Source organism: Mizuhopecten yessoensis, unplaced genomic scaffold (assembly GCF_002113885.1).
Source record: "Mizuhopecten yessoensis strain PY_sf001 unplaced genomic scaffold, ASM211388v2 scaffold213, whole genome shotgun sequence".
Lineage (NCBI taxonomy): Eukaryota > Metazoa > Mollusca > Bivalvia > Pectinida > Pectinidae > Mizuhopecten > Mizuhopecten yessoensis.
In genome coordinates this window covers 1484901-1502573 of record NW_018403434.1, presented here as the reverse complement: position 1 = coordinate 1502573, position 17673 = coordinate 1484901, and the positions used below count along the sequence as shown (strand labels likewise).

The window sequence follows — 17673 nt, the reverse complement described above, 5'->3', positions numbered from 1 at the left end:
TATGGAGGATATTTAGTTTGGTGGGTGTTGCTATGGAGTATATTTAGTTTGGTGGGTGTTGCTATGGTGTATATTTAGTTTGGTGGGTGTTGATATGGAGGATATTTAGTTTGGTGGGTGTTGCTATGGAGTATATTTAGTTTGGTGGGTTTTGCTATGGAGGATATTTAGTTTGGTAGGTTATGCTATGGAGTATATTTAGTTTGGTGGATGTTGCTATGGAGTATATTTAGTTTGGTAGGTGTTGCTATGGAGTATATTTAGTTTAAATTGTTTTTAATGGCTTGCCGTGGTTTATTTACTTTTGCATGTATTGCTGTGGTTATTAGATTTATATGTGTTTCTGTTGTCCACTTAGTGTGTGTGGATATGATGACTAGTTTTATATGTATTCCTGTGGTATGTGTTGCAATGGCATATTTTTTTTAACATAATGCTGTTGAATGGTTTTGTATGTATTGCTTTATTTAACTTAGTGTTGTATGTGTTTCTGTGATATATTTAGTTATGCATGTGTCGCTGTGGTCAATTGAGTATGATATATTCTACTGTGTTATATCTATTTTTGTATTTGTTGCTGGTTTATATATATGTATGGTAGTGTTGTTATAGCAGATTTAGCTTTGTAGGTTTGCTCTGGTATATTTAGTTTTTGCATGTACTGCTTTGTCAGATTTAGTTTGGTTTGTTTTGCTGTAGTAAAATTAGTTATGTATGTGTTATTGGGGCATATTTTTGTGTTTTGTGTTTATGGTATATTTAGTTTGGTTTGCGTTGCGTTGCTATGAAATGTTTGTTTTGTACATATTGTTGTGGTTAATTTATTTGATATGTGTTGCTGTTAAATGGTTTTGAATGTGTTGCTTTCGTATATCTATTTTGTACACACTCGTCAAAAGACCTTGCTACATCAATATGGGGATTCCTACTTCCTTGTTCACACACGCTAACCCAATTACATAACGTATTATCATTGTCATGCCCAAAACAGCAAAGTCATCTTGAATGGAAATTTACAAAGACATTTTAATAGCTCTTCAGGTTATACAACACGCTGCAATAGTCTCACAGATAGGTACAACGTGATTTACTTTATTAGTGATAATGCCGTTCTATCAACTATATAATGAGTTAGTTATCTCTTGATACAATGTAAAACTGACTATTGACAAGTTGTTTAATAAAGTGTTATAGAACTGGATATTTTTCTTAAGAACTTAATTTGTGAAATCAAGCTTTTGTGTGTAGTTACAGTTGATGAGTGTAAGTGTGGTATATCTAAGCATTGAACTGTTTTCAGTTGGCATTCATTGGCAATATAAATGCCAACTGGACAAAGGCATTGTCAAAATCTTGGATTTGCCTCTGTACCGTTAGAATGTATACTGCCTATGAATGCCAACTGAAAGCGGTTCAATACTTATATTCACCATTTTTGGAATCTGTTCATCTCATAGAAAATTCAATTACACTTATCACTAATTAGGGTTTAGTTCAAATAATGTGTGTATCGTGTATGCTTGTTCAATGAATAGAACAACCATCACCCAGGGAGGGTCAGTGGTATCCAACGTAACAAGTATGACGTCATAATAATGATGACGTCAACGATCGGTATATGGCATTCATAGCCTATATGAATGCCAACTGAATTTGGTAGGGTTATAATTATAGTGGCATATCATGCGATGGTAAATATAACAGTGTGTGTTTTTGTTGTAAAATTAGTTTTATATAGTGATGACGCATTCCTTCTTATGTCTTGCCGTCTTATATTTTGTATTCCATATGTTGTAGTAAATTTAGTTTATTGTGTGTTGCTCTGGTGCATTTGATTTTCTATTGTTGCCATGGTATATAATATTTGTATGGCATTGTTGTGGTATATAATATTTGTATGGCATTGTTGTGGTATATAATATTTGTATGGCATTGTTGTGGTATATAACATTTGTATGGCATTGTTGAGGTATACAACATTTGTATGGCATTGTTGTGGTATATTTTATTTGTATGGCATTGTTGAGGTATATAATATGTGTGTGGCATTGTTGTCGTATATAACATTTGTATGGCATTGTTGTGGTATATTATATTTGTATGGCATTGTTGTGGTATATAATATGTGTATGACATTGTTGTGGTATATAATATTTGTATGGCATTGTTGTGGTATATAATATTTGTATGGCATTGTTGTGGTATATAATATTTTGTAAATGCTGCTGTGTTATATTTGTATGGAATGTGTTACTGTGGTACATTTACTTACATAAGTGTCTGTTGTATATTTCTTTTTTTTTGGTGTTGCTTTGGTATATTTAGTTTGTAACTGTTGATAAGGTATGTGTGCAGTGGTATGTATTGCTGTGTTATATTAAGTTAAGTATGAATTGGTGGTATATTTAGTTTTGTAAACGCTGCTATGGTCTATTTAATTTCGTTTGTATTGCATTTCACATTTAGTTATGTATTTATTGGTTGTATATTTAGTTTTGTTTGTCTTGCTGTGTTACATTTAGTTATGTATGAATTGGTGGTAGTTTAGGTTTTGTATCTGTTGCTATGGTATATTTGGTTTGGTTTTTCTTGTTGCATTACATAAAGCTATCCATTCATTGGTGGTAAATTTGGTTTCATGTGTTTGTCTGTGTTATATTTAGTTATGTACGTTTTGGATGTATATTTCGTTATGTATGTATTGGCGGTATATCTTGTATCGTTTGTTCTTGCTGTGTTATGTTTAGTTAGGTATGTATTTGTGGTATATTTGGTTTTGTATAAGTTGCTTTGGTATATTTCGTTCGTTTGTATTGCTGTGTTAAATTTAGTTATGTAAGTATTGGTGGTATATTTAGTTTCGTTTTTGTTGCTGTATTAATTCAGGGTATGTATACTGAACAAAAGAAGAAACGCACACCGCGTTTGCGATATACCCTTTTTCTTCCGTCTGAGCGATACAGACAGAATCTAGACTTGTCGGTGAACATCACACGCCTCCATCGACGCATCCCAAACCTATTCGGGCCATGTCTGTGCATCCAGTCAAGACGCACTTGCCGCCTCCGTGGTGTCAGAGGGGGCCCGACATAAGGTCGGCGCGCAATGATTCTCTCGGCACGCAAGCGGTTCCTGGCAGTTTGAGGACTAATGGGTCTGCCATGAGTACCGGAGGTTTGCGACGCAGTCTCTACAGCAGTCTTTAATACGTGCGCAAGTGCAACAATCGAATCGCCCTGTCTTGTGGTGCGGTCGTTACACGCGGACGACCGCTCCTGGGACGATCGGAAACTAACCCAGTAGCACGGAAACGTGTACAGAGACGGTTGATTGTACACGGGCCAACATCAAACTGCCGTGCGACAGCAGTTTGGGTATGACCATCCATCAACATCGCAATTGCTTTACCCCTCTGAATTTGCGTTAAGCGTGGCATCTCAGTCAACGGCGAAATCAAAATGCCAACGTGGAAAATTAATGTTGCTGAACTTAGACTATCCGTTGAGATTATTTGTTTGAAAAACTCCGGCTTGGCTTGATTGCGCCGCGTGATTTGGACTAAAGAAGCTCACAAAGTCACACAATAACATCGTCACGCTTGGTTGATTTTAGGGTAGATTGTTGAGAAGGGAGATCGTTCTCGAATATTCCATTATTTCCTTACAGCTAAGGTGTACTGTAGGGGGGGCTTTGTGCGTTTCTTTTTTTGTTCAGTATATGTGGGTGTGGTATTTATAGGTATGAATGTATTAGTGTGATATTAAGTTTGGTGTGTTTTGCTGTGTTATATCTAGTTATTTATGTGTTTGATGTATATTTAGCTATGTTTGTATTGGAGGTATATTTAGTTTCGTTTGTGTTGCTGTGGTATGTTAAGTTATGCTTGTGGTTGTGGTATATTTAGTTATGTATGTATTGGTGGTATATTAAGTTTGTTGTGTTTAGTTATGTATGTATTGGTGGTATATTAAGTTTGTTGTGTTTTGCTGTAGGAGACATGTTGGTTTTGTAGATGTGGCTGTAGTATATTACGATTGTATCTGTTTTTGATTTGTTTTCTTTCCTTGTTTTTTTTTGATCGGAACATGTGCGAGTGGGTTGCAGAAAACGTAATGAAATCAATATGAATCAAAACAACAATTTGTTTGCCAATAGAGTTCTTAATCTTCATTTAACGCATTTTTGCTAACTAATGTTAATCAGTCTTGCTGATCCAGGTGGCAGCGCGCAGACGATCTTAACGTGAGATGAACCGGAGTACCCATTTGGGGCAGGTGACCTAATTTCTTTTGACGTCCGATCGGAAGATCGAACCAAATAGAAGCGAAAAAAAGCACCTATTTTAGAAATCTGTCTTTGGTGTCCTTAATACACACAACAGTAACACCTGCAAAAATACCTTACAACATCGATCTTGGGATTTCTACTTCTTTGTTAACACACGTGGGTTGGAACAATTACTTAACGTATAATCAGTGGCATTCAAAGAGTCATCTTGAATGACACTTTACAAAGGCAAATATAACACCAACCTGCTGCATGACTTCCGTCCGATTGACATTTAAATTGCTATTCAGGTCATACAGCACGCTGTAATATCCTTACAAAACGACGTACAATAACAGTGACCTTCTTAGTGATAATACCGTTCTATCAACTATATAATCAAGTTAATTGTCTCTTTTGATACAATGACAAACTGTCTGTTCACAAGTGTATCTAGCGCAACAGTGCAGACAAAACGTATCAGGAGTAGGCAAGGGAACGTGTCCTTGCGTCTTTAACATATCGCTCATATGGCTACGTATAGTGCAATTAGGAGTGTCTGTGACTGTGATACTGGTGTATATCATGCCCTTGTGATGAAATTGCATGTGGTCAAATTAGCGTTAAGTAGAATACATTATTGTAATGGACATGTAATGTGACCCGGATAACACGAATTTCTTACAAACTGTAGTTGTATGAGTCCTTGTTGACACTATCTGGTGATACTCACTACAAAAGACATTATCAATCAAACAAAAACGTATTCTACAATAATTCCCAAAAAACTATTATTCTTATCGCGTAAATGTGGTACATGTGTATGACCATTGTGAAGGACCAGGTGATATCAACAGAAGGTTGTTCTTCATGATTATAAATGTTATTTGTCGAACTGAGACGGTGTTCATAATATATGGATTGTGTGTAGCAGAAGCACTTTGATACCAGAAAAAATGGTATGTCAAATGTTGTGTTGCTATGGTATGTCAAACATTGTGTTACTATGGTATGTCAAATAGTGTGTTACTATGGTATGTCAAATATTGTGTTACTAAAGTATGTCAAATATTATGTTACTATAGTATGTCAAATATTGTGTTACTATAGTATGTCAAATATTATGTAACTATAGTATGTCAAATATTATGTTACTATAGTATGTCAAATATTGTGTTACTATGATATGTCAAATATTGTGTTACTAAAGTATGTCAAATATTATGTTACTATAGTATGTCAAATATTGTGTTACTATAGTATGTCAAATATTATATAACTATAGTATGTCAAATATTGTTTTACTATAGTATGTCAAATATTGTGTTGTTATGGTATGTCAAATATTGTGTTACTATGATATGTCAAATATTGTGTTACTATAGTATGTCAAATATTATGTTACTATAGTATGTCAAATATTATGTTACTATAGTATGTCAAACATCGTGTTTCATTTTTTATATATTCCTGTGATATATTTAGTGTTGTATGTATTACCTAGGTATATTTAGTTTGGTTTGTGTTGTTGTGGTATATTACGTTTTGTAAGTGTTGTTCTATATTTTTGTGTTGTATGTGTTTCTGTGGTATATTTCTTTTGTATAAGTAGCTGTGCTATATATACTTTTGTATGTGTTGCCTTGGTATATTCAGTTTTGTTTTATTTAGTTTTTTAAATGTTTCTTTGAGATATCTAGTTTTGTATGTGCTGCTGTTGTATGTCTACATTAAGTTGGTAAACATTTCGTTATGTCTACACTGGACTTACGATGCAACGCGATTGGACCCTATATTCAGTCTTAATTCATCATTGGAATTTAACATAATTCAAAACACAGGGACTTGATTCACATAGTCTTCACCTTTCATAGCTTGTGTCTTCTACCATGTTGAACATCTCGTCATATCGGCATCAGACGATGCATATATGTGTAACCCTAACTTCAGACTTAGTACAGTATTTGAATTTAATAGAATTCAGAGTTAATGGGCCTGTTTCACACTGTATTCCCCTGTCAGTGTTGATCAAACTTGACACGTCTCTTTAATTATGTACCACTTACGCGGACATCGTTCAGCACACACGATCAACATCTTTCCACAAGATTATCGTCGACATTCAAGGACATCATCAATACACAATGACAACGTCAGCACAGAAGGGCATATTACAACACATAGACACCTCCAACACACAAGGGTATCGTAAAACACAAAAGGACATCTTCAACATAACTACATTGTCGACACACAATGACAACTAAAAAATGTAAAACATAAAAAGACGTCTCTTTTATTATGTACCACTAAACACAAATCGATATCGTACAACACGCAAACACATCGACACCATGAAGAGACATATACACACCACAAGATCACCATCAACACACCCAGACCAAAGCATCACCACTCAACGACGAACAACAATATGTCATCCAAAGCGTTGATACCTAAATGGATCGTTCTTCAATTAACAGTATTTATAAAGCATGTTTTTTTAACTTATATTAATCACTCTGTGGGCTGGCATCCGGACATGAACAGACACAACTTGAAGCGCACAAGGGATCTTACTATGATAAGAAGTCAGAGTACCTAGAGATTCCCGCGTAGTTTGGCAGGTGACCTAATACCTTTTCATGCCCGATCAGAGGGTCGAACCCCGGCCGTCTTGATTGACAGTGAGTTCCCCATCCACTGCGCCCACCTCATTGTATACCACAACTTTTGTGCAAAGGTCAATTGAAATTCATTCCTTATAATGACAACGGGAATTTAGAGGACAGAACAGATAATAATCCTACAGAAATAATGGGTCACGAGCAATATTTGAGCAATCTATGGTTTAACACTTTTACATGCATGTAATGAACGGGGCTTGCTCTACTGATAATCAATTCATTTCAGTTTGTCTACAAAGCAGGTAATTATGAGATTGTTTCAAGATCTACAAAATTCAGTATCCAGTGAAATTTGTGTTAGATCTACATGGTAATTGTAAAACTTCCTTGAAAGTTATTGTACTGAAAAAGTGAACAATAACGATGCATATTTCTTTTATTGTTCATTTGACGTCACTTCAATTTTCGTTTTGCTGATGAAACTTAGTGCTGCCTGATTATTAGAATAAAACATACATGTACCATTTGGTAATTTATAGAGTTTAACCTGTATTGGTGCTACTGTCAAGTCTGAAACACCAAGCAAAATTTATTATACAAATTTGGTGTACAAAGACAGGACTATATTCCAATTTGGTCTTAAAAAACCTGCGAAACCCGATAACACTATGACAAAATGTGAACTCGAAGTCAGTACTAACAAACTGCAGCAGGAACTTTATTTAAATCAAAAATAAAAGGCCATATATTGTGAACCCCAACAAAACAACGTGAGACACACTTATCTCGGTACATCATGTAATGTGAGTAGGACAATCACGATGTAGGACAAAGTGAACACGTTTACCCATGGTAGATACATATAAGGCAAGGAGGTCGTGAGAAAACCCAAAACAAAAGCTCAGAATATATTGGGACTTTTCACATAGAAAGCGTTGTATTTTGTTTGTCAAAATGATACATCTTTCTAGAAAAACCTAGAAATATCTTGAATAAGAAAGTAAATAAAATTTGAAAAATACAATCAGAGCCTTGCAAGTTTTTTAAGGAGGAATATTTAACTTGTTTATTGTTTTAAAGCAATTAATCATTGCGTATAACTGAAATCGGTACAGTTTATAGCGTTGACATACATGAATTGAAGAACCAAATTACTAAAATTTGAAATACATAAAATGTTAATTGACATTGATTCTATTGTTCCCGTCATTGCTCTAGATATGGATGGGTTACATTGTTGTTTAATTAACGATATTACGTGCCAACATCACGGTATTTTTAAGATATATAATCACTCTATTTTATCACATATCTCTTTAGTACTGGGTATGGAGATACCAATATCACAGGACATAATGGCGACAGTGAGAACAAAAATCTATGACAATGTCTTTGCTATCGTTAGGCGTATCAATCAAACGCGACCACATGTAACAAGTTTGCTAAACTCAATGAATTAACATAAAAATATTATTAATATGTATTTGAAAGGAAGATATATATAATCTCGTGCGCGTTGTCGAGGTTTCCAACGTACGTATATACCATCTCCAACACATAATCAGCCACTACAACAAATACAAAACCGTCACACCGGAAAATGTGTGGCCACTCCGCCATACAAAACCGTCACATTGAAATTTGTGACGCCTAAACCAAATATAATCATCACATCTGAATGTTTGACCACTACAACATATATAACTCTTACATTAGAAAGTGTAACCCCTACACAAAATGTAACATAATATTGAAATGCGTGAACTGTACACCACATATAACATCACATTGTAAAGTGTGACCACTACATCAAATAAAACCATCCTTTTCCAATTAAAAATGATACCATCGGTACTCCAATGGTTACACTCACCTACGCTCATTGCATCCCTGAAATATTTCATAACAAAATTTTAAAAAAAACCTTTTAGTATCATGCCTGTCCTTAAAATATTACAGAGGAGCGACACCTGACTTCAACGCTGGACAATTGAACAATTTCACTGGGATTATTTTGATGTTTATCTAAATATCAAACTAATCTTCCTGTATCATCCACAAATTGGAGGACACTGTCTCTTCGATTTTGTCGTTAGATATTCTAATACTTCCTAATTTGTTAATTATTACTCAATAAAAACTAAGAAACTTACTTAACGCTAAGATCCTTATTCGTTATTCAGGGTAACCTATTTTGAAGAATATTTAAAATGTACTTCTTAGAATAAAGATATTATGTATTTCATAAGATGTTGCTTAATAAACTTATTTTTTAATATTTGATTCCACAATGTTGCTAAATTTAGACTTTAAGATGACTGTTCTACATACTGTCAGATGAGAGCATAGCAATGCTATATGTCTCTCAAGCTAGAAGTGTTGCAGGCATTTAGTTGTTAAACTATGGTAGGCTTTCCTCATGCATTGACAATCATCAGTTTATAAATTCAGATTTGAAAGTAACATATACGCTTTGTTTGCAATTCAGCAGAAATCGATTATAATAATATAATTGTAAGCGGAACATCTTGAAATATCTGTACCGGACTTGCGATGTCACGAGATGGGGCCTTATATTCAGCCTAATGTTTTTTTTAGAAATTATCAGACTTCACATTTCAGGGGCCTGGGTCACATAGTGTCCCCTTATTGTCCTGACTTTTGTTTAAAGACTGTATATTTTGGTGAATAATATGACAATATAAAAGCGATAACGACTTATTGCATTTCTGCGAATAGCCTCCTGATATTCAGTTAAACCATTGTGTTACCCTCCATCGAACTAATAATAAAAAGCCTGGTTGATTTTCCTATTTACAAATTCACTTCTTGTTGAAATTAGGTCACTGCAAAGAAGCTATTTGTTTATAATGGTACTGGAAAGTATATGTTATCTTCAATTAGGATGAATGGCGACTGCATCCATTAGCCATGTCAACAATTGATACGTGTTTGATCAAGTGTCGGTTAACCACTTCTCTTATCACTTTCGTACTGAACAGGCACAGCAATTTGTTATGTGATTGCAGTAATATCCTACATGTACCACTGTATACACTATAACAGGTAACTAATTAGCATTACAGGCTCCTCCTCTACTTTGTCATCCCCGACTTAGTACCTTTTACAGGAAGGAATTGAAAACTTTCGTTTGTACAATTATTTCATTTATTTTAATTGTTTACGAGAAGCGAATCAGTTTGAGATCTGTTAACTCCACCGTTCATTGCCGTTGTTCGTCTATCTGTCACGTTTTACTTCCTGGTTGATTGGTATATTTAGATACACATAGTTTCAAGGTCACTAGATACACATTGTGTCAAGGTCACTCAATGTATGGCAGTAATAATTTATTAAACAAAATGTACGAGTGTTGTTGTTGCATGTCTTTAGAATCCTACTCGTATGTATTAAGACCGCATTTACATCAGTATTTACACTTAATCCTTTACCAAAACAAGAACATATCTTGAATTTAATCACAATAACTGGTTTTCCATTTCATCACAGTATGCAATTATGTCACAATATAAACGTTTTTCATATTTAGGACAGAATTATAATCATATGTTGAAATACAGAAAAGAAGCAAAATGTGCCTTTTATATCCCTTATAAAGTTACAAATATACACAGCGGGGTACATGGAGCTAGAAAGGCCTCCTGCGGGAGGACAAAGTGACATGACAACGTGTTTAAAAATTGAATGTCTCTCTTCTCCTTTCGTGATAATACATTAACGTTTGATAACACAACATAGAGTGTTGTGTTTGTGTCGAACAGAAGCGGATGGGTCTGTTTATATATGAGCAATAAAGTGCATATATCTATCCATCTATATTGGCAAAGAAGTAATAACGACAGTGGATACAAAGGAATTTGTCAGGGTCCCACAACCACGGCAGTCTCCATCAGTTTTAACTCTTTATGTACATATGCATACCCCGGTAAGAATGATCTATATATAATATTATATACACATGGAAATCCATTGCTGAGGAATTAAATTTCTTTTTTAAACTTCACAAAAGCAATTTGGGATACAACATCTATATTTTTGTTTACCCATGTTTACTGTATTAAAACCTTTATATAATATAGCATTAGTGTTATTTTGGTGAAGGTGGTTTAGTTGTAGCTTTAGGTTAACAAAAGAATGAATAGTTTATCATTATTGTTTTAAATGAGATACGGTTACGTGACCTATCAGGTTAATGACGTAGTTAAAACGCACCGTCACTTTCATCACATACTCTAATATAGGCCGTAAGAAGAATTACGGCGTTAAATTATCATGTCAGCGTGAGCACATACTGCAAAGAGGGCTGTAATGTAAATCTAAATAACCATGTGAGGTACGTAACGCACTCTAAAGTAATCATAATGTCTTTAAATTACCCAGTCAGCGGCACATTCTCCGAATGCAATGAACATGGCGATATAGCCATGTGGTAAAAAGTATACTCTAAAGTAACCGAGAAGTTAATAACGTCGTTAAACCCACCGCTAGACAAATAATGTACCCTAAGGTAAATCAAATATTCGATTACATCGAAAACAAAATACATGTGTGAAGCACGGTTAATGGAATAGAATAGAAATGATTGAAACAGATTGCCAGAATGAAAAGTTTCCGTCGTCCGCAACCAAACCCGAGTCACGTGTTAAGATAGTGACATCATCTTTTCATTAATGTTGGGAATCCCCATGAGTAAACTGGATTGTGTATCAGGGATAGGACTACCGTGTCAAGGTGAGTCAGCAGTACGCGAACGTGATACCGACAAGGGACTGTCTAAGTGTAGGGAGTTCATTGTGGTTATGTAACAGTCTCATATTTAGTGAATCTGTACTTTTGTGACGACAACATAATATGATCAACAGTTAGAAATATGCGAAAATGTCTCATTTGATAGTGCGTCTACCCAACTTTACCCTGCAACCCCCAATACATATTGAATCTCCATAAAACTATCATATCCTTTTATTCAAACAAAGGTCAATGATTTGTATCATACTCATTATAGTGCCTTGTGATGTCGTTGTTACTACGCGAGTTCTCCATATGAGGACTTGTATACAATCCAGATTTGCATGGCGGGAGTAACCAATGAAGCAGAAGACACCTACCCTTCCTTAACGCATGGCATTATCAATGAAGGTGTTTAACATTGGGAAACTACCACTTTTTTATGGACAAACTTTGCGCTTTTAAAATCTTGTAGATATAAAAGGATCTTAAAGCTACACCGTTACGCTTTTAAACTGTCAGACGTCTATGGCGATGCTAGATGACTGCAGACTTGGCCGCCAGACACATGGACTTGTTAATGTTATAAGTTTTGTGGCAAGTCTTGATGTCACTTGCACAGCTGACGACACAAACCTCCAAACGTAAAGTAAACCACAATGCATGTTTTACCTATTAATTTGGTAATCGATTGATGAGTTTTTCTGTTCCACCTGGTTGGTTTAGAGAATAATTCTGATTTTCTGCCTCAACTACTTTGTTTATTACACAATCAAATATAGAACAATTGATTTGACGCTGAATGACGTTAATTTACAATTTAGCAATAATATTTTGGTTTCAGCTGTGTTCGTATGTGTTCGTGTTCTTAATATTTTTTCCGATTTGGTCATCTTAAAGATAAAGTTCTCATATCACGATTAATCTACAAAAACAATCAGCTGCAATTATCAGTAAATGGTCTGTAATACGTTATTGAGAAAACGTTTTTTAAAAATGATAAAAAGAGGATATTTCATTATCTTGATTGATATTTTTGTCTTTGCTCATGAGTGTGCCTTCTCCTTTAGTGGTTTTTAACCCGGTTATCAGTTTGAGATTAATTAAGATTTGACCTAGATTTAAATGAGGAGTATTTTCGATGTAAGACAAGATGCTTATATTTCCTGTACATCCGGTCGTTTTCTCTTTCTGTCTTTCCAATGTTATCAATGCAAAATTCCTTTGCTATTGTATACCTTTGTTTTACTGATATGAGGCACTATTTACCATTATATTCGCGCTTTAATGTGACCTTTGTTACGTAATGTTACGTAATGTAACGCAATGCCATCACAATTGCAAGAAGATTTGTGTTCAGAGATTGCTTATCAGGGGTAAACAAGTACAGGTCTGATTGGTTTTGTGTAGCGACACCAAGACGGCAATACATTTATGAGATCTCAAAACGGGTAACATAGACGGTTTTTAAGTCACTCGTACGCGGGGTAAGTTTATTATAATTCGACTATATCACAAGTCAACGATTAAGTTATTATTCTGTGAGCGACAGATAATTATCGGGGAGATCTTAACATTCCCCAAATGTCATATCTTTAGCTACTATATTATGTTACAGGTTTACTCAGCAGATGTCATGCGATGTGTAGAGAATGTTAACCATTTCGTTTTATTAGTTTAACCTTTAATTCGTGGCGTCCGTGTTGTTGTTTGTTGTGTGTCTCCCTCTTGTATTTCTGTGTGAACATCAAGTGTCTGATTTTGTTTTTGTCTCTACACTTTTCTGTTTAATATAGAAAATCACGTTAATAAGGAGGCTCAATTCTCCGATCGGACGTGAAAAGGAATTCGGGTCACGTTCACGCCCACGTTGGTTTTCACTGGGTGGTCCGGTTCCCTCCTACATAAACACTCACTTCGCTTTTCCAGCCAGGACAACAAAAACGATAATGATCAGTTCTCAATTCTAGTTTCATTGTTGATGTTTGATAAAAACTGTCTTTCGCATCATATTACTTTGACGATAACATAAAGTGAAGTCTTTTAACAAAGTAGAGTTTAAAAGGTATAAAACGCAATTGATGAAGAAAAACCTAACAGAAGATATACGTGTTTTTAATATATGAAGTGTTTGTAATAAAACGATTTTTTAGTGTGTGAGATGGATAATATTTTGACAGAAACACAATTTATCCTCTGTTTTCAAACTCAGAAAGCCGCTGGGTTTGGTCAGTTAACACTTTTTCCACTTCCAGTGCTTCTCCATGCCTGAAAGCCTTCTGGGAAATGGAGGCCACATACGATTTACAACAAAATAATAATGAACCCTTACGTTATCCGTAGTATTAACATTTAAAAGGTGAAACATCAAATCATCCACTAGATGAGCACGTTTTCTTCACTACTGTGAATCTATACGAAATGTTTATATTCACATGTGAAGATATCACTTTTACAAAGAGATTATTGCGTGTAGTCTCTGTATTCATATTTCCATTATAGATTCTTTGCACTAGTTTTCCCAATTTTGAGTTTGAATAATAGTTTTTAGATTTTATCTATATATGTATTTTCTTAAAATTTCTAATCAATGCGTTCATAATACGAAACTTAGAGGAAGTTACCCTTAATTAAGTGCGAGGCAAAAAACGAAAACAGGTAATTTCGTAAACTGTTTCATCAACTATTTAATTAGAACATGATACTGAGACACTGACGCATGGATTTTACAACGTTTTTCTCTAATACATAATTATGAACAAAGAGGAAAACAGTACTGACGTCATTTTGTTAGACACAAACTCCATATCAACGTAACATTCAAAATAATACGATTTACTAAACAATCGCAGCATTAAGAGAGTTTACAGGATATTCTTTTTCGCATTTCTAACTCTTTGGACCATATATCTGGTTTTCACTTTTAAACATGTAGACTCAGTTGCATGACAAATTACATATCAAAAACTGGCACACCCTATATAATTATGTTGTGTAACATATAATCAGGCATTATTGAATTAGTACTTAATATATGAAATGATATGAAATTAGTAAACCTTTCCCTTAAATAAATGTAATAATCATAGTTGGAGGTGTTTTTTTTACTTCAGTGTACAATTGCATTTACTCCATTTACTAAACTATTGTACAACAATGGTGATTGTCCCGTTCGAAAAAATACATATACCAGAAGTAAGCATTTTGTCACATTGTCGGTAGAGACTCACTTAAGGAAAATAAATTATAAAAAATATATACTTTTTTTATAAACTACTAAAACTTAACACATCACTTTTATTATTCTACGTCCGGTTCACCCTGGCTGCTAACTGTTTTCTCTCCATCATTCACGCCGCCACTTGAGATTTCTTGCACATTAGTGTCTCTTTCAAATTCGTCACCTTTGAGTTTTCTTACTTCAACTCCAACATTGTCAGTAGAAGAAACAACTTCTGGATCAACAGTCGATTCTGTCCTTTGCAGACTGTCGTTGTTGTCGCTGATTTTATTTGTATCATTATTTTCTGTCATGAAAACCTTGAGACCATTTCCATCACTATTATCGATATCTAAAACCTTATTTTCGCTTTTTTCCTCCGTGAGATTGATCTTAGAATCAGTATGCACACTTTGTTCAATATTTTTATTTTCTTCTTGACGTTCCTCCACACCAACATCTTCTGTTTGTAATTCTAAAGATTGGTCGATAAGTTCCACATTTATATGTTTCTTTATCACTGGTCCATTCGAATCTTCCATTCTACCAGTTGTTGATGAGTCCCTAACGGATATAGATGCTTTTCGTACTCTCTCGCTTTCTACAACTGATAGTCCACCAATAGGAGTGGGTGGAGGCTGATTAACCAATGACATTTCTTCAACAGGATCACGTAGCCGTTTAAAAATGACTTTTGGTACGGATATTCCGGTGACGCTGGGAAGCGTCGACTCTGATGCCCTCAAAGATTGTTTGCTGGACCGAAAAGACACCAAGACTCGACTGCCTGTGTAAGGTAAGCAAGTTAACATATTAGAGTAGTCCGATTAATTGTAAAATTATGAAAACATAAAATATTGCATTCGTGAAAGAAAATGTTTCATCCATGCGTTACATTCCGTGTATTATTGTTATCATTTTTTACGAATATTACATTAAATGTCAATCGTAATCGTACTACATATTCGGTTTTCGTAAATATAAGCTTTTTAATTTAGTCAATGACATCCAATTGTGTCTTACGATTCGATTTTTAAAACAACTGCAGGTATTAATAATTGATTACTATCAGGTAACTTATTTTATTTCACTTGAAAGCATTCATAATTCAATATATTCACAAGATTAGAGTTTACATAAACACAAAGCAAATGATACTATATGATCAAAATATGAAAAAGGGAAATTTCTAAGAAAGGCAATATAGAAAATGACATACGTTGATGTTATTCTAGCTACTATAAACTTGGATATATATTACGCAATGAAAGTATATATTACGTAGATAAAATGTGTTAGTGAAGCAAAACAAACTAAATTGATTATTGAAGATTACATTACACACAAAGTAAGCCAAACGAAATATAAGTTTGCGAATCATCGTGTTGGTTTGGCATTCACAGCCATAACGGCTTCATGTAGATGATGAAGCGATATGTTTAAATATGATAAAGCAATAAGCAAACTTCGAGTTTAATTACAAGATGTCTAGAAAATTAAGATATATTCGCATACAAAAATCTCGTTATATCATGCTATAAAAATAAATAACATGACATTATCAAAAGATAGATAGAAACAATGACACGCATTACACGATAAGTGTAAATATAAGTAAAATCCCGTAATAAAAAGGTGGAGTTGTTCGTGTAAATGTTACTTTCATTGTCCATATCAGTCTCAAACGTCATTACTACATAGCTCAAGTTTTTCACGTTATGGTAAGTTTAGTAATATTTTCTCACCAAAACTTACATCTCGAGTTTGGGTTATCAATGTCGAAATTTGTAAAAAAAATTATAAACACTTCGGCCCAGTTGTTCAAAGTCTGACATTCTGAACGATGATGTGAAATGAACTTTTAATTTAATATAGTTTCAAAGACATGAAAATTAAAATCATGTTTACATATGTATTGGTATTCAAATTATGGACGGATGAAATAGAATATAACAAAACAATAAATGTGGAACTATCTATATATTCAGAAATGCATTTTTTAAATGCGTGTTACAGTAACTACTCGTGAAGCTCTGAGCAAAACGGTTCTTTTACTCTAAGTATTGTTTATTCAGAAAATTATTTTTATACTTGAATAAATATAATAAAGGAACATCAACACGTTAAACAATTCAACATCTTCGTAGCTCATAAAGTGTCATTTGCATGCCTGTTAATACCAAAGCTGAATACTATGTAAAACAAAAGCCATACTCAGTACATCGTGTCTTTTTCAGAGGTTGTCTGATCGGTCGGGGTCTTCACCGAAGTCAGGATTAATACATTACACTGTATAATTTACTCAACATATATGAAGATATCTCAAGTAATTTCAAATCAAGCAGTAAATTATAATCATAATGCATTTCCATAGATGAAACGGTCAAATGCATATTTGTTAATCGTCGAACGAAATCGTTATATGACGGAAATTCATTATTTTATCTGAATATATGGAATAAAGATTATTGTTTTATATTGTTGCCCTTTTTTTGTTTCTCTCAAAAGTTGCAACTTTCTGTTATTATGAAGCTAAAAACCCGCAACGGAAAGCGAGAGAATATTTAAACGTCAGATTATGTTTTAAGAACATCGAATATAACCATTCAAAAAAACAGATGCACAACCCGCACTGTGATTGAAACGCCCTTTCGGAATGAACGAAATAAAAAAAAACCATTGAAATAAGCGGAACGAAACAGCAAAGAACGCTAATGCTAATTTAGCCAAATACACGACAGCCAAAATAAAAAGCGGTAATAGAAAATAGTAGAGGTTGGGAGTACTAGCTACCGTTACCACAACCACCAT

At 34.3% G+C, this 17673-nt stretch overlaps 1 protein-coding gene and 1 long non-coding RNA gene across 3 annotated transcripts in view; one reads left to right on the top strand and one right to left on the bottom strand.

The window, feature by feature from the left end:
* Nucleotides 1–17673, top strand: part of LOC110440533 — a 22560-nt gene extending 4887 nt beyond the window's left edge. Inside the window, exons 2-3 of the long non-coding RNA XR_002461750.1 lie at nt 15530–15658; nt 17100–17673. This is a non-coding gene — a long non-coding RNA (uncharacterized LOC110440533). The remainder of the gene's footprint in view (nt 1–15529; nt 15659–17099) is intronic.
* The window catches only part of LOC110467439, a 28404-nt gene continuing 25021 nt past the window's right edge, over nt 14291–17673 (bottom strand). For both annotated transcript variants that reach the window (XM_021524650.1, XM_021483175.1), the window contains exon 9: nt 14291–15649. In XM_021524650.1, the coding sequence (XP_021380325.1) occupies nt 14943–15649 (707 nt within the window). In that variant the 3' untranslated portion in view covers nt 14291–14942. The remainder of the gene's footprint in view (nt 15650–17673) is intronic.